The 24,491-nt window shown below is 40.8% G+C and overlaps 1 protein-coding gene across 1 annotated transcript; it reads left to right on the top strand.

Annotated features, from left to right (window-relative positions):
- The first annotated feature begins 1,287 nt into the window (after positions 1–1,287).
- On the top strand, positions 1,288–22,273 carry LOC121066165 (immunoglobulin lambda-1 light chain). The gene is made up of 6 exons (XM_040549573.1): positions 1,288–1,357; positions 1,467–1,775; positions 12,612–12,665; positions 19,043–19,336; positions 20,806–20,877; positions 21,593–22,273. Exons 1-6 carry the CDS (start codon positions 1,315–1,317, stop codon positions 21,724–21,726), a joined length of 906 nt encoding a protein of 301 aa, XP_040405507.1. The 5' UTR covers positions 1,288–1,314; the 3' UTR covers positions 21,727–22,273.
- Positions 22,274–24,491: the final 2,218 nt, after the last annotated feature.

The following is a 24,491-nucleotide window of genomic DNA, read 5'->3' on the forward strand; positions in this document are numbered from 1 at the left end:
TGGGCGCCAGCTCCCCCCAGACTCCCTGCTCCTGCGTGGGCTCCTCCACAGGCTGCAGCTTGGAGATCTGCTCCACGTGGGACCCATGGGCTGCAGGGGGACAGCCTGCTCCACCAGGGGCCTCTCCACAGGCTGCAGGGGAACCGCTGCTGAGTGCCTGGAGCACCTCCTACCCTCCTGCTGCACACACCTTGGGGGCTGCAGGGCTGGTGCGCACTCTTTGCTCTCCCAGCTGATGTTGTGCAGCAGTTTTTTCTTCCCTTTCTTGAATCTGCTCTCACAGAGGCCAACCATTGGTGGGTCAGGTGCAGGTCTCTTTCAGAGCAATCTGGAGCTGGCTCTTATCTGACATGGGGCAGCTCCTGGACTCTTCTCACAGAGGCCACCCCTGCAGCCCCCCAGCTTCCAAACCCTTCCCACGTAAGCCCGGTACACTCTCACACCTCACATGGAGCGAGAGGTCAAGGCATGAAGCTCTGATGGCCATATGTCCAGGAGCATTAAGGGGTAAGTGCAGGGCCAGTGCAGCACCACTCTTGATTTTGTGGCTCTTTGGACCAAGTAAGATCCCATCATATTTTACCCCCCACTCACATAGCCACAAACCTCTTTTCTAATAGCAACAGGTTTTCACTTCAGACTGCTCTGCCATGAAGGCAGGAAACCAGCAGCATGCCGTTTAATGATCTAAGGGTTACAGATGCCAAGTGTTTCACCAGGAAATGATTAAAAGTCCTTCTGATGTGAAAGCAGCGCTTCCATCAGGCACTTTTCTCACACTTTGTATTAGGAACAGGATTTTGCAGCTGGTGGGAGCAAGAAGCCACCCTTGGACTGGCAGTCATTGTGAGGGCTCAGACCTTTGCAAGACAGACCATTCAGTCAAAACACAGCAGTAATAAGAGAAAAAGCACCGTACCTTGCTAGGATTTCTCGTAAACCAGGAGATGGCCTCTCCACATTTGGTTAGTCTCCTGATGCAGGGGAAATGACCGGCTTTCCAGGTATCTTGGGTGTTTTCAGGTCCCACAGAAGGACTGCACTGACACTGCTGAGGTCGGTAGTAGCTTGGGTATGGACCCTTTTACATTGTTATTGCTGTGATTTAGTTTGTCAAAAAAATTAAGCAGCAGCAACCCCCTGTTCCCTGCCCTCCCCATCCGCACCCAGCAATGGCTAGGAGTTGAGGCACTACCCTTGGGTGTGCCAAATGAGTCATTTCCTCCCCAGAGCTGTTTGACTCCTTTTCCTCCTGGAGGACTTTATAACGTTCCTGCCCCTACTTCAGTTCCACGGTTCACCCAAGCAGGCAGCATGCTGCTGCTGCCCGTCCTGCTTGCAGCTTCTTCTTGGTCCCGTAAGCCCCATTCCCTTCCTGTGTGTGGAGAACACTGACCCTGCTCCAGACTGCAGCGGTTCCGAGCCCTCATTAAATTTTTAACCAATTTCTCCCCATTCCCTTCCAGGTGGAGATGCACAGGCAGTGCCGGTGCAAAGCCCAGCGATGCGGACTTCAGCGAAGGGAGGCTCGGCCAGCATGGCATGCCGGCTGACGAAAGAAGACACCGTGCACTGGTACAAGCAGCTTCCCGGAGAGCCGCCCAAGAGGATACTGTACGTGTCAGGAAAAAAACCTACGTTTGATGATGGAACTGATGAAAAAAAGTATCAAGTGAGGAAGCATGCCTCTGAACCACTCTATAGTCTTACAATAGATTATGTAACCCAGAGGAATGCAGGCAGTTACTACTGTGCATATTGGTATTTTGAACACATCACAGCGTTAGATGGGCCAAGATAAACCATACAAAAAGGCACTTGGCACTCTGAACTGCAAGCTCTGAACTCTTCCCAAATGCAGATACTTCGTCATTCAGCCCTGCTCTGATGATATTCTGCCTCAGGATAGGAAAAACAACTACACAGGATCCCATCAATTGAGGGTATAAATAGGGAACTTTGCTCTCTAGATGGAGACTTGGGAAAAGCACTCACCTGGCAGTGAACACAGCCTGTCTGTGCCTCATGAACAAACAATAGCTGAAGATTTCTATTCGTTATTGGAATCCATGGAGCAAGAAGATCAATATATCTCCATCCCCTTGGTGCTCTCTCTTGAAATAAGGTATGCGGGTGTAGCAAGGAGAGAAGACTGCATGATTTGGTAGACTTTCCTTCCCATTTCTCTGCTGTCTTCCTTGGCATTTCAGTCCCTACAAAGTCCTACAACAGACCAGAAACTCCACTTTTATCATCACAGTTCCTCCCCTGAGGTTTCCAGAAGAGAAGTGAAGTCCTCGGCCATGGGCTATGCCTCCAAGAAACAGAGGCGACAACAAGGAGATCATCATCAGTAGTCAGCATGGATTCACCACAGAGAAATCATGCTTAACCAATCTGATAGCCTTCTATGATGGGATGACTAGCTGGTAGATGAGGGGAGAGTGGTGGATGTTGTCTACCTTGACTTCAGCAGAACTTTTGACACTGTCTCCCATCACATCCTCATAGGCAAGCTCAGGAAGTGTGGACAAGATGAGTAGGCATTGAGGTGGATTGATAATTGGCTGCATGGCAGAGCTCAGGGGGTTGTGCTCAGTTTTGTAGTCTAGTTGGAGGTCTGTAGCTAGCGGTGTCCCCCAGGGGTCAGTACTGGGTACTGTGTCATTCAACTTATTCCTTAACGATCTGGATGATGGAGCGGAGTGCGCCCTCAGCAAGTTTGCTGATGACACAAAGCTCGGAGGAGTGGCTGATACCACAGAGGGCTGTGCTGTTATTCAGAGGGACATCGATAGGCTGGAGGGTTGGGCCGAGAAGAACCTCATGAAGTTCAACAAGGGCAAGTACAGGGTCCTGCACCTCAGGAGGAATAACCCCAAGCACCATTACAGGCTGGGGGCTGACATGCTGGAGAGCAGCTCTGCAGAGAAGGACCTGGGAGTCCTGGCGGACAGGAGGCTGACCACGACTCAGCAATGTGCTCTGGTGACCAAGAAGGCCAACGGTATCCTGGACTGCATTTGAAGAGTGTTGCCAGCAGGTCAAGGGAGGTGATCCTCCACCTCTACTCAGCCCTGGTTAGGGCACACCTGGAGTATTGTGTCCAGTACAAGAGGGACATGGAGCTACTGGAGTGAGTTCAGAGGAGGGCTATGAAGATGATGAGAGGACTGTAGCACCTGTCGTACAAGGACAGGCTGAGAGAGCTGGGCCTGTTTAGCCTGGAAGAGAGAAGACTGAGGGGAGACCTCATTAATGTTTTCGCGTTAAGGGGTGAAGCTGATTAACCATTATGAGTCTGGTTGGGTTCAGGGTACTGAACTATCATGGTCAAGGATTCACCAACAATATAGCACACCCTCACTCTAGGCACATTCAATGAGAACTATCACAGTTAGGAACAATGCAATTAAGTGCAATTTATTGCAGCAACAGATACACAGGTTCTTTGTATTGCCAGCAATAAATTCACGTCTGCAAAAGCAAGCTAGCATGCATTAAATACACAGGTACACAGCATGGGTATTAATGCGTTATAAGGCACAAAGACTCTAAAGATTTCTAAGTTTCCACAGAGACACCGGGTATAACCAAGCGTTCAAATCTTACCCCACGGTGTCCCAGTGTGGGAGGAAGAGAGGCTCAGACCTTCGACTGATCCCAGAAGTCAGAAGGTATCCTTCATGATGGTATCTTCCCTAACATCCACTCTCTCTTAAGCCAATTTATATTATTTTCTACCTTTTAGGTGGGGCTTGAATGACTCTAGTCAAGCATATCTTGGTTATGACTAGTAAAAAGTTTTCTTGCTTTCGTTTAAAGGTATAGGCTCCGAGAAATTCAGAGCACATGCTCAGTGAGGGGTGGTCATACCTTGGAGGTGGGTAGCTTTTGGGATGGAGGTGTGTTTTGGTATTACAATGATATTATAGTGGGCAAAAGTTCACTAGAGTACAGCATTTGAGTTGTTGGCTAAGGGTAGCAAATGTGTAGCTTACCGGTCTCAGTGTGCACAAGATCAATTGAGTCCCCCCTCTTGTCAGAGAGCCTAGCCATGGTGTCTCCACTCCGCACTACAGTCCATACTGTTCCTTAGAGTCAGCACACCAGGTTCCCCCAGTGCAATAGCATCTAAGGTTGGAAGCCTAGGGAATCCTTAGGTAGTGCAGCTACGCTCCACGCTGAAAGCTTCTTCAATGCTGTACATTTTCTTTAAAATGTGAATGTTAGTTTAATTTTCCTAGTCACTTTAGGCAATTACTCCACAACTGTCTATAAATATCTGAGGGGAGGGTGTCAAGAAGATGGAGCCGGTCTCTTTTCAGTTGTGCCCAGTGACAGGATGAGAGACAACGGGCACAAACTGAAGCACAGGAGGTTTCAGCTCAATATGAGAGGGCAATTCTTTACTGTGAGGGTGACAGAGCACTGGCACATGTTGCCCAGAGAGGTTGTGGAGTCTCCTTCTCTGGAGATATTCAAAACCCGCCTGGATGCCATCCTGCACAATGTGCTCTAGGTGATTCTGCTTTGTGGGGGGGTTGGACTAGATGATCTTCAGAGGTCCCTTCCAACGCTACCCATTCTGTGATTCTGTGGTTATGTGAAGAGAGGCACAGTTTCCAATCTGCTTAGCAACATGCCACATGTTTCTCCACCTTTCTCTTCCAGTCATTCTTTCCAAGAAGTGTTTGTTCCTCATCTCAGCTTAAAACCAAAACCCTGCAGATGTGCATTTCCTCCCCACGCAAAACCACAGACGAGGCGCCTACTCCTGGGGATGCTGATGCACTTGCTGCAGGTTGATCCCCACGAGCTGCTGCAGTGGGGGCAGCACAGGCACAGGGGCATTTCGGCAGGCCGCAGCTGGGTGGCCAGGCGGAGGCAGCAAGAGGAGGTCCCTGACGGGGTGGGGACATGCCTCCTGCCCACTGCAGGTGACCGCACACACTCAGCACCCACCAGGGTGGCCTCTGGGCTGGGAGCTTCACGGCCTGATGTACGGCTGGAGCTGCTCTCACTCTCAACCCCTTCTCAGCAGCTCTGACTCAAGTTTCCACACGCCACGCTCCTTGGACTTCCCAGTCTTTCTCACATTCATCTGAAAAGCTGATGGGATGACAACCTCCTCACCAACGTGAGCATTCCCTGGCCTAAGTCCTTTCCCAGGCTGCAGTGGGTTCTCTGCAAACGTAGCCGCACACGGTTGCTCCCAGAAGAGCCATTGCTGGAGACATCTTCTCCTCCCACTCAACCTTGTCCCCACCTGGGGCCTCTTTCACTCTCCTCTGAGTCTCAGCTGTGTGGGACAAGCAAACATGCTGCTGCTGGCAGCACTTGTGGCCACCACCACTTGGTCTGGTAAGTCCTACTTACTTTGCAACCTTTCCTCAGAGGGTACCCATTGACGCACATCTTCCCAAGTCCCTGAATTCCAACTAATAAGATTTTTCCACCTTTTTTTTCCTTCTAGATGGATTTGCACAGGAAATTCCCATACAGAGCCCTATATCCATCACCAAGTTCAAGAAAACTGCACGGATGTATTGTGAAATCAAAAACTTACCAACAAGTTTTGATAGTACTGTCATACACTGGTATAAACGGAAGGAGAATAAAGCTCCAGAGAGGCTACTGTTCTTTACAGAAGGGAAAACTTCAGTGGAAAGTGGCTTTCAAAAAGACAGGTACAGAGCTGAAAGGGTTTCTGACCAGAATCGGTGTGTTCTTATGATAAAGGATGTCATTCCAGACGATGCTGGCATGTACTACTGCGCCTACTGGGACCCTCACAATGGTAGAAACTCAGGGACCATCAAGGCACAAAACTCCCCCAACGTCTGAATCACAGGTTTGTAACTGCCTCACTCCCCCAGTCTTCTCACACCATCTGGTATCAGCTGCAGAAAGGCCAAACCCTTTTCTGCTTCCCAGAATGAGCAGCTAACACTGCACAACTGTCCTTTTTGAAGTTTGAGCCATCATTAGCACTGTGGTCTTCAGGCAGAGATGTACCATTTTTAAGGGCAAGGTAACTCCTCACTGCCGTAAGAATTAGCACATCGATACTGGAAACTCACCTGTTCTGTCAGTGTGGTTTGCCCAGGCATGGCAGATATCTGGTGTTCCTTGAGGAAAGCAAACATTTGATATTGATATTCTAGTCCAGCTGCTGTTCTCTGCTAGGAAAGCAAAGGCAGGAAAAGAGGAACAATGTTCCAAAGAAAAGACTTTGGTGATGGGCACATCATGCCTGCCACTCCCAAGTAATTCTAAGGAAAAGGTCTTCCTGTTCCCCCCTATAGTCTGTCCTCATCTGCATGTAAGTGACTACAAGTCCCTGGGAATATGGTTTACATTGTTTGGGTACCACAAAATCCCACACAAACCAACTTAAATCAGAGATTTACACTCTCTTATCTACCACAGCCGAAGATGTGCCCTTTGTAAACTTCCCTCTACACTTGCTCCCTGACCACCAGTGCTGCCAGAAGGAGCTTGGGGGACACGTCCCTCTGGCTCGATGCAGGGATTCTCCAGCTGCCACCCAAGGGAGGCACCTCCTCCTCCCATGTGGCACAGCTCAGTCTGCCCCGGGGACAGTTTCCTTCTGCGAGTCTCAACTCAGAGAACAGAGAACAGAGAACTCTGAGACAGCTGAGTGGGACAAGCAAACATGCTGCTGCTGGCAGCGCTGGTGGCCACAACCGCTTGGTCTTGTAAGTACTTCTTAATATACTTTGTGTTCCCCTCACAGGCAAACATGGCCACACTAATGAGTATCTTCACAAACCCCTGATTACCAGTTAATAACATCATTTCTCCTCTTTTTTTCTTTCTTTTTTTTTCCCCCTAGATGGATTTTCACAGGAAATTCCCATACAGACCCCTGTATCCATCACCATGTCTCAAGGAACTGCACGTTTGCAATGTCATTTTAAAGATGTCTCTGCAAATTTTGATAACACTGTCATACACTGGTATCAACAGAAGGAGAAGAGAGAACCAGTGAGAATGCTCTACATTTCATCAGGGACAACAATAGTAGAAAACAGCTTCCAAAGAAACAGATATATGGTTCAAAATCTTTCTAACCAGAAAATTTGTATTCTTATAATAAAAAATATAGGTCCGGTTGATGCAGCTACCTACTACTGTGCCTACTGGGACCCCCACTACGGCAGAAACCCAGCAATCACCTCGACCAATACTCTCTCGGTGGCTCAACCACAAACAATTTGAAAGATCCCAACTCACTTCCAAGTGGCAAGTGCAAAGGGAACAGTGAAAGGCAAATGCCTAACCCAACCTCGGCACTTCCTCTTCCCCTTCCTTTGCTCAAGTGTGGCAGGGAACTGGTTGTAAGGATTTCTTTACTGGAAAGGGGCAGTTTTCCATGCTGCTGTTCCAGGAAATAACTCAGCACATTGTCCTGGAGCTTTTCAAACCCAAGGTTTGAAAAAAAAATGAGAAAAAATAGTCTTCTTTTGGTTTAAAAGTTAGCAGCTGTGAAAAAAAATAATATTTGATTTATTCCTCAAGAGATCTGGAGATGGGCACTATTGTTCTCCCTTTCTGAGATGTTTCTGTGTCTTTCCCCATCCTTCTTGCTTTCACTGTCTGTCTTCACTGCCATTCAGCATAGTAGAGGTGCATCTGAGTCACTCCACAAAGCTGTAGGCAGTGTTGCCAAAGCCAGTGCCAGTTTTTTATTTGAAAACAGCTGTCCACATTTATGTCCCTTAAGCAATGCATCCCTCACAGAAACTGCTTCATCATTGATGTTGACCCTCATGCCTGAGAAGTTTAACTACAGAGGTTTTTCTTTAGCATCAAGCCTTTTTTTAGTATTTTCCTTTACTGCAGTATGCTGAGACTCTCCTCATTTAGTTCCTTGAAGTATAGCTCATTAAATATTAGTGTGATGGGATGAAAAATTGACACGACAATTTCAAGTAGGTAGTAGTTCTCCAAAATGACTATGGTTCAGTTTTGTCCTACTGTTATTTACAAGCCTGAGTCATACCAGGGAGCTTGACAAACTATCTGCAATGCACAGTCTTTTGCTGTCTGTGTTTCTTCCAGTGAGACCTCACAGATACTCAGTGTTGTGGACACAATCCACCCAGGGGATGCACCAGCAGCACCTTTCTCTGCCTGTGTCACTCCTGCCATTGCTTTGTGGTTGCAATAACAATCATAGAATAACAGAATTATTTAGGTTCAAAAAGACCCATAAGATCATCAGATCCAACCATCCACCTAACACCGCCAAGTCCACCATTAAAACATGTCCCTAAGTGCCACATCTATATATCTCTTAAATACCTCTAGGGGCGGCAACTCCAACACTTCCCCGGGCAGCCTGTTCAATGTTCCTGCCCAGGAGAATTTAGCCTAGACACTTGTTTTGTGTTACATCTGATTAAACCGAGTGACCTTCACCCTCAGTCTAGTTCCTCTCTGTAGGCACAGACAGTAGTTTCTTAACGTTGTCTTGTAGTCAGTATGGCACACAAGGTACCAGATGTACTCAAACTCAGTTTCTTGTAAATGGCAAACGAAACATGTAGGTGGTTTTATAGACAGTACCAGGGCTTTCTCAGATGTTATCTTGGGCTGTTTTGTAAGAACCCAGTGTGCAAAGGGAAAGCCCCCTTCTCCCTCCTGTTAGTAAATGAAAAGGTATCAGTGAACTGGTATTTCAGAATCTGGAGTGACTCCAGGAGATGGACAGATAACAACCACATACTGGGAAGAGAAAATGCAAGGTGCAGCACATGGACACCTTCACAGTGGACTGCAGAGTGGCTTATAGAGCTGGCTCTCCTTGTTTCCTTCTGCTGAGTTTTATTAAGACAGATAAAACTGAACTGCATCCTAGTACTATTTGATCATACTTAATGCCAGATGTGAGGTGGGGTATACCTGTGGGAATGAGCAGGATCATGACCTGAAGATACGTGTCTGTTTTTTAATATAAACAGCACTGTGGGCTTACTTGATCTAAAATTGAAGAGGAAAACTTCACCTAATTCTTAGGCATTAAATGGAAGAGTTGGCTAGCCTATCTGGAACACTTTTAGAAAGAGATTTGCTCTGAAGGGAATTAGACATCAGCTGAAAACTGGGCACAAGTCTGAAATTCCTGACATCCTCCCACCAGCCAATGCCTGGTCATCCTTCAACCAGTCTCCCAGGTGCAGATTGGGAAAAAAAAAGGAAAAAAAAGTTGTTTTTATTCAGCGATTGCACATCAGGAGAGTACTTTAGCTTATTGCAAAGTCAAAACATAGTGTGGACCACATGGATTAAATACTTCGGCACAGGAACTAAGCTAATTATCTCCGGTAAGTACAATTAACATTGATCTGATTTTCACAAAGTCATTTGGGTTCTCAGGTTAATAATTAAGAATGTAAGGGTGTACGGAAATTAATTTCTGCCTGACAAATCACTTTTTTTACGTGATCTGTGCATGGGGCTCTGGTTGGGTGGGTTGATGGGCAATAAATATATCAACCTAGGGGACAGAGAAATCACCTCCACATCAGTTACTGAATACTTATTAAGGATGGCAGAATGGAATAATGAGGAGAGGGGCTAAAATTTGAAATATTGGGTTGGATTCATTCCTCATGCTGTTCTGGGACAGAAAAATGAACTGTGTGAAAGTTTAAGAACAACTCTCAGTACAGCAAGACAGAAATGCAAAAACTTGCTTGTTGATAGAGGTGGCTAAGCCTAAATTCATTGGGAAGGAAAGTTGCCTGGAATTAAACAAATTTCTAGTTCCTGGCTCTACTGAAAGTAACTAGCTTCCTTTTGTATTCGTACTGCTGTTAATTGTGTTAAAGCTGTGCAATCTATTGTATGAATGCCACTATCAGTATAAAGCATATAGCAGTGCCTACAGTATGTTGCTCAGATAATACATGAGATTACCAAGTTTAGCATAAATAAGTCGAACTGTAAAAGGCAGAGGAAACGTGCACAATTTGCTGCAGATTGCAATTAAATTGTGCCTGTGTAGAGTAAGGTGTTTTTGCCAACAGAGAACAGTGTAACTACTTACAAGAAGCACAGACTTAAACACATCTTAAGTGTCAGTAAGTTTTGTTTAGAATATGGGTTTTGCATGTAAAATATGGGCTTCAAAGTGAGAATATAATGAAACTTAATCCAAGGTACATTCACACAGTAAGTAATTTTCAGGATAGGACATTTCCAGGAAAAAAAAAATTACCTATCTATCTAAATCAACAAATAATTAATAATTATTTTTAATTTCCTTTGGGAATGATAATGTAACCACATTTCTTCTTAAAACAGCAGACAGAGATTACTTTAGGAAAATGTAGCAGACTAGAGGCAGCAGATCTTTATTACAGAGATCCCAGCACTAAAAGGACTTGAGCATAGCTATAAGTAGTTACACGCATGGCACAGTTTTCTTCTCAGAAAATGGTGTATTTAAAAACCCAGACTTTTCACTCATCACAAAAAAAAAAAAAATAGCATTTCTAAATATTCCACTCCAGTACATGTTAAAGATTAAGATATTATACTGGGTGAGATATCACCAACCTCTAAATTTGAAAGATATCTTCTGTAGCTTGTGAAAGAAAAGTGAAGTGCAGGAGATATTGCTAAGCATTATCAGACTGTGGGATGCTGATGTTAAAATATTTGGAAGTGGAACTAAGCTTATTGTTTCAGGTAAGTGTGAAACATAAAACCTACTTCTTCTGAAACGCATTTCAATAGTTAGATATTGTTTGCATGCTGTGCTCTGGTTCCTTAGCTCCTGCTAGTTTTAACCCTACTGAATGTTTCGCAAAATTTCCCCTGTAAACAGCATTTCCAGATGCAGAACACAGCATCATTTTGTATTTATATATGAAATTTTGTATTTATATATGAGATTGGGAAAATGAAGCAATTATTGAAGTGTAGATGTATAACTAACTCTCTTATTATTTTCTTTTAAAGATGAAAATATAGCAAATATAGCATTCAGAGAACTAAAAGATATTTTTGTCTTTAATGATGCATACTCAACTTCTGTGATATTTCTAACTCATTCTGAAAGAAAATGTCAATTTGGGGTTATGCAAATTATTTGAAGAGCAAGAAGCTTTCTTTTGGGATTATGTCTGACTACACCAAATGACAGGAGTTACCTATGCCCAGAACTGTCTGAAGATATGCCTAGTTGAAAGGCTACTCTCTCTTACTACTTTTTGCAGAAACAATCTTACTATCAGTTATTATTATTATTAAGAATGCCCACCTGTGGAGACACTGTACTTCCCTCCCAAAATATTGGCATACTTAATCAAAATTATACTGCATCGAGTAAACTTCAGCTGCTTTGATACTTGGCACCTAGGATGAAAGCAGTTTGCCTAATTTTGACCATCTGATAATGGGGTGTCTACTTAGTGGGAGTTTTGATGTTGATTTCAATCCAGTCAGGGTTTTGCTTAACATACGTACAACAAAAACTTCGATCAGGAATTTTGTGATGCAAAGATCTCATCATAATGTTCGCTAATTCTAGGACTGATTTTATGGAGATTTAAAGGAGCATTTTACTTAGCTAATATCTGATCAAATACCTGATCAAATATCAATATCAAATATCAATACCTGATCAAATATCTGATCAAATTTGCTGGTGGTGCCTCTCTCCATAGAGCAGACATGGAGCCAAGGTGCTTAGTACTGTCCACCTAAACTTTCAGAAAACTAATTTTAGTTGAGATGAATCCTGCCCATTTAACAACATACCTGTCCTCAAAATCTCCACACATTTTTTTTTTGTAAAGTTTAGGTTGCTGCTGCTTTTTTATGACCTAAAAGTTGATTAAATGGCAAATCTGTTTGTCTTTAAAAAATAATATTTACCCATGTATTTCAATGTGCCCTTGCTGCCAAGATGGCTGTCAGTACCCTAAGCCGCATGAGGCAAAGCGCTGCCAGCAGGCTGAGGGAGGTGATCCTTCTCCACTGCTCGGCACTGGGGAGGCCCCACCTGGAGCGCTGAGTCCAGCTCTGGGCTCCCCAGTACTAGAGAGAAATGGGCATACTAGACAGGGTCCAAGATAGGGCCATAAAGATGATTAAGGCATTGGAGCATCTCTCATACACGCAGCGGCTGAGAGAGCTGGGACTGTTCAGCACAGAGAAGAGGAAGCTCAGGAGGATTCAATCATTGTCTAGAAATACCTGAAGGGAAGGTGCAAAGTAGACAGAGCCAGGCTCTCTTCAGTGGTGTCCAGTGCCAGGACAAGAGGCAATAGGTACTAACTGAAACACAGGAGGTTCCCTCTAAACATCAGAAAACACTTTTCTGCTGTGAGGATGAACTGGCACAGGTTGCCCAGAGAGTTTGTGGAGTCTCCCTCTTGGAGATCTCCAAAAGCTGCCTGGACGTGGTCCTGGAAAACCTGCACAAGGTATCTTTGCAGAGGTATCCTATCTGGCCTGACAAGGTAGTCAGGCCAGATGACCTCCAGAGGTCCTTTCCAACCTCAGACATTCTTTGAGTCTATGATATAAAGAATAATAGATCTGTACTGTTATTGCAAAGACTTTATCCACTGTGTCTGGTTATTACTACAAAGTGTTTGGCTCCGGTACAAAGCTCATCGTGTCAGGTAAGTCACTTTCCTCAAAATAAAATGTAGGAGCTTGGTGTGGTCATACAGATTCAGTGTTACAGTGTCCCAGAGGACACTCAGCTTGCTTAGAGCCTTGGTCACTGCCATCCCTGCCTAGGTTTTGCCTAAGCTTGTCATTCTGACCTTGAACCCTGTTGATTTGTAATGCGGTAGTTTAGGATCACAAATATACTGAGGAGCTAGTTTGTGTCATTTATGATCGTACTCCTCCTTAGAAATTTGGTGGAAAATGGCCTGGAGTAGTTTCCAGAGCCCTCATTCTTTCTTTCAGCTACTGAAGGATTAAGGACGGAATCAAGTAGCTGTGAATTATACATTAAGAAAAAATATGCACTTCTCAATACAAATTCAAAGAGTAATTTGCAATGGCCATTGCTGAAGTCCTTTTTTAGTTAGACTAGTACAAGTGAAATAATATGTGCCTAATTACTTCTGTCACGTACACAGCACTTTGGCAGTAGAAATAAACTTTTGTTTTACTAAAACATACATGAAGTGATCTATTTTTTGCCTCTCCTGCAGAGACATGTATTTGAATGGTAAGTTGAGGATAAAAATCTTCTTTTTGCCATTAAATGGTGTTTTAAATGCTGTAACCCTGGGGTAGACTACTACAGAAACATAAGGCAGAGGAACTATCGCTACCAAATATTGTAAGCCTGATAAAATGCGTCAACTTATATTAGCGTACCAAGCATAGACTGTTTTTGATGATTCCTATCAGAAAAACTAATTGAATCAAAACTATAATTTAATAGAAATGTCCATGTCAGAACAAATGTGTTGTTTTAAGTGAAAGTCCTTACCTCGTTAAGCAGGTAATGATCATTTATTTAGTACTTATAGTTTAAAATAAATTATTTTCAAGCATCTATCTAATCCTTCAGGATTCTCTTTCTTCTACAAGGGCCAAGGCTCTTAAGTGATTGTTAATCAAGAGTAAAAGGGATGGATTTACCTTGTGCTTATGACCAGGCATTTCATCACAGATTGTCTTTTCAGTGATGAGTACCTAACATTAGCTCAATAATGAAAAGAAATGGAGAAAAAGACGTAGGATGAGTGACCTTCATGCAATTGAATCATCACAGTTTGAGCTTGAGCAGAGTTTTTTTTCCAGAACTACACTGAAAGAGCCATATGTATCAAGAGCCAAAGTCTCAACAACATGTAATTAACTTGATTTTGTTCTTTTTGGTCTCTTATAATTAGCTGTGATCAAAACAGAGTTGCTGTAGACTTACAATAATGCAAGTAAAAGAAGGGCTGGGATCTGAGAGATGGGTTTGGTGTTTGCATTTGGTGGAATAGATTAGTTTCTAAAAGCTTCCATCAGAATGTGAATATTAATCCAACATCAACTCTCAATGAAGGATTCTTGTGTAAGCATCCTTTCAGAGAATTTAGGCAAGGGAAGCCAAGACTGAACAGCAGAGTGACCCAAAATCCAAATCAATTTTTCCCTCCAGCACGCAAGTGGAGTAGCTACCCTACTCAGCATGGGGATGTTCTCCCTGTGCTATCTCTTCTGCTACATCTGCAGCTGTGTCTCTCTGGCACCTCACAAGCATATTGCAAACTTTTTCTGAAGTAACACAGAGAACAATCTATTAATATTTCTACTAAATAAATTCACAGCAGAAATTACAGCAGAAATATTTTATGTTAACCCCTAAATATTACTGAGGTATCTACCTTGATTTCATTAAATGCATTGAAGTTCAGTAGTTCAAAAAGCTACAATTATATTTTGCAACCATATATTATAAAATATTTCTTGCTTAGAGGTAGTTTATACTTACACTTATTTATACATCATCTAAGTTGGACTAAACTGATTTTCTGCCCTTTTAAGTCAACAAGATAAAGACTAATGCATGCATTAAAGACTAATGCAAGACATTAAATACTGAACCAGAACCCCTTAGACTTTAAAGTCCAAACCAGTGTTATGGGGAAAGGACAGAGTGTTAAATAAATAAGGGAAAATGTCACCATTCAAAAGAAAACTGCAGAGCAAAAGTTACCATTACTAGGTACCTTTGCTAAAGACTTTAGCAACAATATCAAGGATTTCATGGAGATGAAGACAAATTCACTATCCCTTTCTTTTAAGACAATCTAGAGGAGAGATTATGTGATATGCTATTTTAAAAGTATAATAGCAATGACAAAAAAAAGTGATGTGGAATTTGCAATAGCAAATTTCGTCTCTTTAGGTCAGGGTAAACAGTAGGACTTCACATAAACCATGAATTTCTGACATTCTAACTTCTTTTGGATACACTGAGCTACATCCCTTGTGTTCCCTTGTGCAAGGCTCCCTGCCCAGAGTGGAGGGGCTGGGGTAACTCAGAAACATGGCTGGAGATCACCCCTTAGCCTCAGAGCAGGGGAAACAGAAGAGATATATGGAAAAACATTGTGCATGCAAACAGATACCTTAAACTATGTCTGAAGTTCTGCATATCTCAATTTGTTTGAGGGGACAGTCTTTCCCCATTAATTTGTTCTTAAAAAGCCAGTTTATTCCAGCTGAGGAGAACTGAGCTCTCTCTGATGCACCTCAGCACAGGTTAATTGCAGGCAGACAATAAATAAATAAACAAAAGATTAGCTTGTGGGGTGAAATCCTGGACCTTCAGAAATGTTGCCTTTGATTTCAGCTTAAGCAGGATTTCCTGTAAGATGCACATGGTTTTCCCTGGGGATAAGCCAGAAGGTCCTGGGGACAGGACATGCATGGGAGTAGTGCTGAGAAGTTGATGCTTCTCAGCAGCATGCATAGATGCATGTGTGATGTTGTCTTTTTGGCACTGATAACCTGCCATATCATCAGTACTCTGTAGGCAAGTGTGCCAGGAGCTGAGGATGAACAGTCCCGATCCCACATACGCTTAAACAGACTGCAGTGATCTCAGCATGCAGAGGGTTAGGTCCAAAACAAGTAAGCATCTCTCCAACTAGGCTTGAGAAGAGTGGTGGCTGTTGAGGACTCCCTGGCTCAGATTTTCTGCAGTGTCTTTCATTAATTCAATTAAACAGTGGTCTAAGCTTTCTTCTTGCACACCATTTTCTGTCATAAGATTCATTTCTTCCTCTAAATTATTTTAGGCAAACATAATCATTCTTAATTACAACAATGCCAGTGATACAAAAGGACGATCTAAACACCCCTTCCAGTTACCTCCATGAATCTTCTGCATATACAGTATTTCATCTTTATATTTGGTAACTCAAAACCATATCTATATTACATAGAAATTAGACATGGATTGCTGAGTAATATTGTGTGATGAGTTTCTCCTTTTGTGTGTGAACAAATTGAGCTAGAGAAACAACCTGTAAAAATCAGTATCATCAAAGCAAGGGCTGATTTTGCAAAAAGGTGATGAAAATGTGCTTGATCAACCTCCAGGCCCTTTTAGAGACCTTTATGTTAGTGCACAGAGAAATAGACATAAAATTCATTAAAAAGGAGAACTTTGGAGAGATTGAAAGAGACAAACAAGGGTCTTAAGGTGAGTGGTTAAAATCGTGCATTCGGTTTCATATCATACAGTCATTTAAATGAAGAATTTAAATCATGTGGTCAAAAGCACTCACAATCCCAGAAGGAGAATTAATTTTTTTAGAAAAATATCCAGAGGGTATATGGTAGATCAATCCACGCCCCAGAAATCAACAACTTTTATTTGTTCTGATATTTTTTAAACAAGTGATAGCAAAGACTAGCTTGAAATGGAATTTAATGTACATAACAATAAAGGCTATTTGAGAGTAGCAGTATTAGCTGAAATTAAACTCACATTTTCTAGTTTCGTAGCCAAATATGTAGACTCTTATCATTCAAATGTTCGTTCTTATAATCTAATATTTGTATGGCTAAAATGTCGCAAACGGTTTGTGTAAGGAAATACAGCAGTGTGGGTAATCTGGTCTTTGGCACGGGCACTAAACTCATCGTTTCCAGTAAGTACTTTGAAAGACTGTTTTCATACATTTTGTAATGGCAAAGCTGGGGAGTGAAGCTTGATGGCTCTTTCTTTAAAGTAGCTGGGGAGGCTCACAGTAGGTGATGTTGTTATCAGTGATAATGTCTGCAGCCGCTGGCAGCAGGACCAGAATGCTGTCTGTGTGCTGAGTGTTCTCGGCTCCCCCTGATTTGAAGGGGACCCAAGGAGCTCTCAGTATCCGACATGATTACTGCATTTTGTGGTATCATCCAAGCAAGGAGAATTAAAATCTCAGCTTAAACTCGCTGGTCTAGCACAAGAAAAGTCAGATTTTAGCTTAGGAAATATCTGCAGGTTATAGATACATGGTTATATATTATTTTAAAAGTAAGACCTACACCTACGCAAATCTGCCTTAGAGAAGTGTTCAACAAAGTAAACACCAAAAATTTTGTAAAGCATAGCTAAAAAAAAAAAAGAGTTGAATGGAAGTTCACTACTTTAAAATTCTTCAGAAAGTATCAGATCATATGCCCAGAAAAGTCAACGTAAATCATCTTGTTGACTTCAATAACTTTACAGATCGGCCTAAGAATGCATCAAAATCTACAGAGAGTTCTATGTTTTCATCCTTTTTTCCCCTAAACATACTTACAGTTTATGTATGTATATATATTCACACAGAAATATACATATATTCATGAATACCAGCAAAACATATATTGTTCAGTCCTCCTTTGTCATCCATTTAGTTGTATGTGCACAGGAGACTGTCACATGCACACTTTTACAGTTAGTTATTCAAGCAGCATGTTTCCTCAGTACTGTGATAGAATTTTGGTGTTTCATTTAAGCCAGGTGCCTAGGTCTTTTTATGGTAAATGGAAAGGCAGTGGCTATTCTAGAGGTGGAAATTATTCTATATTAATACAAGTCTCTAAAATGGTCACAATGAAATAGCAGATGGGAGCATCTCTCTCTGTCTCTCTATTTAGATATGATAATCCAAGAGAACAATATCAAACTAGACAATTAAGACCACAAAATTACGCAGGGTACTTTTCTAAGCTTTGAAAATCTAAAAGAAACATCTAAAACAGTCATGAGGCTTTGCAGAGCACAATGTCACTGAAACAAGAGCTACATCATGGTCTTCTGAATATATACAACTCTGGAACAAATAAATCAGTTTGAAAAAGAATTTAATCTTGTATCCCTGGAAGGTCTGATGAATAGAGATAAAATTAACTCCTAAATCAATGTTAGAGTGCCATAAAATTGTCTGCAAGTTTATTTCTGGGTACAACAGACAACATTTTCATTTCAATGACAGCTCTCCAAAATGAGGGAAATCCATGATGTGTTATCATTTTGAAGGCAGACAGTCTTATGCTTTCATCATCTTTCTTTTTAAACTCTAAATATGAAATACTCTAAGATTGTTCTAGAATAGCTAGATCATTTAAAGAAAAGTAGAAGCATTTTGACAGAAGTATAAGTTTATATTAATGTGTTTTCTCACAGGGTGTGAAAACTGCACCACTCAGACAGATCACTCTGTAAACTGTGTATCCCACTGTTGAAAGCCAGTACAAAGATTTACTCAAGAATCTAGTGGGAGAGAGTGGTTTAAGAAGATGAACAGTAAATCTCTTCACTGCCTTAAAAAAAAAAAAGCCATACATTCAATACAACAAAAGTGAAGTTTGAAAACTGCATCTAGTTTTCACTTGCAGTTAAACATAGACAAAAATGATTGCCCATGAGCTCTGCCTATACATGTATGGCAGAAGTTTGCACGTGTAACAAAAACAGTCTTAAATTTGCTATCCGCTTTGATAATATCAAAAAGTCTTCTTTGTATGGACGAAATTGGGCTGATTTGGACTTCTAACAACATAAGTTTTATTCCAGAGAGGCAGGTGAGATGGAGATTAGCTACAATTAGTTTGTGGAAATGGGTCACTTTTCATTTAAGATATATTCAACTATGTTCATACTAAGCAAGTTTTACAAAGCACATCACCTACTAGAAGCCTGGTACGGATAGATACACTATTTGCATATAGAAATCTTACCTGGATATTGCATGTTCTTCTGCTTTTGTTTAGTTTAATTTTGCGCAATTTTTTTTTTTTCGTTTTCAGTTGTGTTAATTCAAACATTTACGCAAACCTAGTATTAGAGGAACAACGACAACCCCCCCCCCCCCCAGATCCAAACCATTTTGTGATTCCATTTTCCTGTTTTTTATCAAGATCTTTACATAAATGAAACACATAGAACTTCTAAATAAGAGACAAAATTTATTGCCACACACTATTGACAGAATTTATTGTCACACACTATTGATACTCCTCTGTTTTGTTATTTCTTTCCCTTCAAATACAAATCCAGAGAAAGGAAATTCTAAACCAGAGAACTCTGAAATCCTGCAGACGAAGCATAAAGATCAACTACTGTATGTTTGTCTTATTGAGAATTTCTACCCAGAAGTTATTCGGGTGCAGTGGGTCGATGGAGCAGATAAGGAGATAACAAAAAATGTAGTAAAAGGAGATGTCTGGAAATCTACAAATGATAAGTACTCAATCAGCACCTGGTTAACTTTACCAGTGAATACGACAAACAAGGACTATGCTTGCAAATATGAGCATGAAAGTCAAGAGAATTTTAAACTCCCCATTCAAGGTATATACTACTTTTTTAATTATTTATTTATATTCATTCTACATATTATGTCTTTTTTTTCTTTCTTTCTTTTTTATTGTTTGAATACAATTAGAGAAATAATGATGTATGTTACTATTGCTGAAAGCTTCTGTCTTCCTAGGCACAACAACACTTAAAACACACAAGTAAAAACTATCAAAGCCCTCCCAGGAAAAGAAACCCAGTCTGTACTATGCTCCTCAAGTGAAGGTCCCTTTGTAACAGGAAAAGAGCAGTTCTTTAATGCCACAAGGTGTTAATTAGAATTGCTCAAAAAGGTCTACACTGAGCCAGGTCAGTTACTTGGCAGTACACAGAATTTCTTCAAAACAGCAACTTCAAACTGCAGCTATCTGCTATCCAGGGCTTGCAGGCATAAATCCCTCCGACATTAATCACAGCTATAATAAATTAAGGAGTTAAAAATAAGGTTGATAGGTTATTAAAACAATGTTTAAATATATTACTTATTCATGGTCTGGTGATAGTAAGGTAATAACTTAAGAATAATGTAAGAAAAAAAGACCGCATATAATTGTTAAAAGACTGATTGTGAAAAAGACTATAAAATTTTAAAGAAAAGAAACAACATATAATAAATTGTTTAAACCTATGTTTAAATCAAGATAATAACTTCAAGACAAATGCTTATTCTAGTTAGGTGAATCTTTTCTAAGTACCTACCTTTTCTAAGTACCTACCTCTGTTCAATTTACTATAAATGAGTACAGCTCCACTCCATGAGAACACAGCCATAAATATTACGTTTCAATCTTCCAAATGTATTCTGACACAAATATGTACTACATTTATTTTGACAGAGGTTTTTACTTAAGCGTATGTCTCAATGAATATAAATACCATAACCAAGAACAAACACAAAATTGCTGCTTCAAGCACAATAAATTTTATTTTACAGAACAATCCATGGCCAAAATAGCAAATTCCAAAGAGGAAACATCAGATCATACTCTCCTCAAGACTTTTTTCAGTGTTAAGCAACAAATAACAAAATAATTGAGGTCTCTTCAGATCTGAATTATTCTGTGCTTCTGCTAATACTAAGTTCTGGGAAGAGACTACAGCTACTTCAGTGACAATCAGGTGGTCAAACGGACTTGGAAATAAATAGTAGTTTGGAAATAAAAATGATGTTGTCAACAGCCTTATGGACACAATCACTAAAGGGCAAAGGCAAAGCTCCTAGTTAAGGCAACAAACACTTATTCACTACTACATGAGCATTTCCTGCCTTCAGTTCTCTCTGGAAATGAATCCTCCTGGTGAACACCTGCTCTTCAGACAGATCTGAAATATCCTACTTTTTTTTTAATACTAACTTCACACTTCACTGTTGTTATATTAGCTCGTCTTTTCCCCATTTCTCTGTTAATGTTTGTTAAAATCAAAGAAAAACCTAATTTGGACATTTAAACTCTTTCCATTAGATTCTTCAAAGACTCCTTCTCAGGAAGAGTACTGCAGCACACATTCTGGAAACAGCACCATTTTTTACAAAGGTAATGAAAATTAATTAAAACGGGGAAAGCAATGTGAGAGTTGCATATTGCTACGTATGCTTCTGAAAATGGTATTTCTAAATAGTCTGCAGGAAATATCCAAAGTCCTGGGGTCTGCAATTTAGAAAGGCTTCTGTGCTACTCTGCATTAACACATTGTGGGATATAAAAAGGTGCTCTCATTCTTTGGGCTTTGTTAGCCTGCTACAGATGTTGTTTGCACTACAGATGTTGTTTGCGCTATGGTACTAGATCGTTAGCCTGCATTAAGGGCCACTGCTTTAAATACCTGGTGCAGTTAAATGCTCAGTGCTTCAACTGATGCTCCTTCAGACTAGCAACTGCACAGCACTTGGGACAAAGTAATTTTCTTTTAGCTTGAATGGGGATTTAGGAAATATTGTTCAAAAAAACAGATGCAAAAGAATTTAAGCAAAAGCTGTGCTACCAGTGGTAAAAGAGCTAGAGTTATGTCCTTGCACTGCAGGGAACAGTAACATAGCAGCATTGTCAGATGGTCTAGTGCTCAGAAACCCTCTCCATCTAGAAGTTACGAGCAGTGCAGACGTGCTCAGAGGACAGTCAGACATTGTATTTGTTTACACGCTGCCCACCACAATCCTTGTAAACACACCACACAGCCCTGTTTTTTCCTGTCTCTTAGGAGGTTGTACGATACTGATGTTCAACAAGATTTTTCTGTCTTATGTTACAGATTACTTGATGCACAGGGCGGCACATCTAGTATACCTTGTCCTTCTTCTGAAAAGCTCCATGTACTATGTCATCGTACTCTTCTTCATATACAGAACGAGGACTCCAGCTAAGCTCCCAGGAAAGAAAACATAAATGTTGGTGTTGGAAAGGTTTACAAAATCATCTTCAATTTGCTTTGCTATTTACTTATTCACATAGGCTCCCCTGCTCTCAGTGCTAAATACAAAAAAAAAGAAAAAAAAAAAAAAGTCCCAAGAGAACTTACTGGCATTAGTGTGCAGGGCTTGCTGCGCTTTACCGATAGTGTTTTCCTATCAGCCTGTTTTTTTCTCACTTTTTCTGAGTAATGAACTGAGGAGGAGGTGGGCAATCAGAGTAAGGCTACATAGCTTGTGTTTTAATAGAAATTCTGTATTGCAAGATGAAGAAGGTTCTCATACTAAAAGTGGTTTCGCATGCATAAGTTTACAGCATATAAACATATAAAGCAAAGGTGCATTTTATGATTGCTTTTAAGGGTTAATTAGGAGCATTTCAGTGCTGTAAACTCATAGATATCTGTTCCTTTTTGCTTTCAATGACTTATTGCAACTTGTATGTATCCACCAAATCAGGACTGGAATATTCTGTAATGATATGTGCTTTAAGAGAATCAATTAAACATGATTTTAAAAAGCAAGCATAGTATTTTGTAACAGTTAGATGAGTAAAAAAGCAATTCGAAGGTGCACATCTACAGAAATTTAAGAGATTCACCAGGCCATAGGACAGTACTGTCACACAAACTGAAAACCTGCACACCATATTTTTAAAGATGCAAAATGATTGCAACAATCATTTTGTTTAAAGAAACCTTTTCAAATTGAGCAAAACCTTAAATCTGATGCTTCAGTGGAGAAACTGTTTTCACAGTATAGGAAAAATTCTCAGATGTTGGACTTCAACCTCTTCATCTCCAAGTTGTGCAAATTAGTCCCTTTCAAATTCCTGTGGAAAAATTAGAAGTAGAAGCACTGGGGTAAAGTGCTTGTTCATTTTGGGGCTAACCATTTTCACAAGTTTGGAGATGAATGCCTGTACCGAATCTGTAATGCCAAGAGCAATAAAAGCTTTTCTTCAGATGTATTCTTGAGACCTATGTTTGTTTTATAGCCTATAACAAGCTGTTTCGAAAACTTGGTTCTCCGTCCTCATATGAATTCCTCAGCGAATGAAGGATCCTTAAAACGGTCCATTTTTTGTTCTTTCAGCTTATTAAATGGGAAAACTGTTTTACACAGAATAATAAAAGTTGACCCATTAAATATTTGCTATTGAACAGCTAAGCTGGGAGGAAACACCATGCTGTTACAACAGGTCCATTTTCTACAGCTCATGCCACTGCAAGAAGAAGAAAACCTAAGACAGACTCAGTTCTTACCATCACAGAGGAAGCTATTTTACAAAGAACAGATTGAAGCTAATGCAGCTACTTAAGGCCTTCAGCTTTACATTAGTCTTCAATTTGAAGAAAGCTTGGAAGTCTAAACTTTAGCCAAACTCTCCTTGAGAACTAGCTGATATCCTATGTTATTATTTGTTAAGGCTTGGCTTCAATACAAGTGCGAAACAATAGCTGTAAAAGTATTTTGGCGAATGCAGTTACTGTAGATTTCAGTAACATTGTTAATATCACTATCCCGGCCTCCCACTCTACTATCCCTGCTAGTCCATTAGGCTAGGCAAACACTTGATTGCTTTAATGAACCAAGACTGCTTTTAATAAAATGATCCCCAGATCCCTTTGTCCCACCTCATACTCAAAACTGAAAGATGCTGTCCCCGTTGCACAAGCAAACAGAGAGAAAAACAGATATTTAAGCTCTTTGCACATGGAATGCTGAACAACGTTGAGCATAGCTCTCACCTCACAGTTTATGGGGCTTCTCAAGTGCACGGATGCAGATTTTTTATTTGCAACTGCTCCTGAAGTGTAGTTATACATGCATATACTGTTCATACCAAGTTTTTATTCTTTTTTATTTAGCCCAAATAAGAGGACAAGCTGATGGTTTAAGCCTTGGGGTACTGGAGGGGGTTGTTTGCAGGAAGGTTTGGTTATTTAGTGGAAAAACCCTGTAAACTGAACCAGTCACAACTGGTTCAGAGGAGGTGGGCTACGATGAGAATGGGTGATAAGCTGAGGACAGTTAGACCACAGGCGTCCTGTCTTTTACCGCAGTATACTTCTAAACCATACTGATGGAAATACAAAGTGATAAAAACCACATGCCTAAGTTATATATAAAAAAATAAAGTGAAACTTACCACTCATTACGCATGTTGGTCTAACTGCATGCTTATGATATGTACATGTAAGAACTACTGCTGCTGCAAAAACATGGGTGTTGCAGGAAGTCTGCAGGATTTGCATTTTTATTTATCATTAGTGAATGCCAGAGTTAGATATTATCTAAGCGTAAACTTTTGCTGTCAGGACTTTATTAACACTTGAAAGACATGTCATCTAAAATACATATCTTACCACTACTGATTTTCAGTGATTTCAAGCTTCTACAGCTATGAACTTTGCAGCTGCTCTACTTCTGTGACAGAGCTACAGAATTAATAAAAATGCTAGGGAAATGGTTACAGGCAATTTCGTGCTTCTAATGAAAAGAAGACAGAATGGAATCCACTCTTGGCTCTAAAGCAAAAAGGATTAATGTGCAGATTAATATATTTGTGGAAAGGGATTTTCAAGGTATTCTTTATCTTGTTAGAAACATTTTGTGTCCTACATTATGCAATAACTTGCATGCTTGAGAATATTGATTTCTCAGCTATCAAAATGCCCTAGAATAGGTGATATGGAAAGTTACCTATGGATTCCTCTCACATATAGTTGTAAAGGAGAA

The sequence above is a fragment of the Cygnus olor genome, chromosome 2 (assembly GCF_009769625.2).
Source record: "Cygnus olor isolate bCygOlo1 chromosome 2, bCygOlo1.pri.v2, whole genome shotgun sequence".
Classification (NCBI taxonomy): Eukaryota; Metazoa; Chordata; class Aves; order Anseriformes; family Anatidae; genus Cygnus; species Cygnus olor.

Excerpts from the sequence above, each read along its gene's own strand:
- LOC121066165 (XM_040549573.1), top strand. The coding sequence starts at position 1,315 with ATGCTGCTGCTGCCCGTCCTGCTTGCAGCTTCTTCTTGGTCCC. Across the intron at positions 1,358-1,466 it reads TGCAGCTTCTTCTTGGTCCC|GTGGAGATGCACAGGCAGTG; the intron begins GTAAGCCCCATT and ends ATTCCCTTCCAG. Across the intron at positions 19,337-20,805 it reads TTTTAAACTCCCCATTCAAG|ATTCTTCAAAGACTCCTTCT; the intron begins GTATATACTACT and ends TCTTTCCATTAG.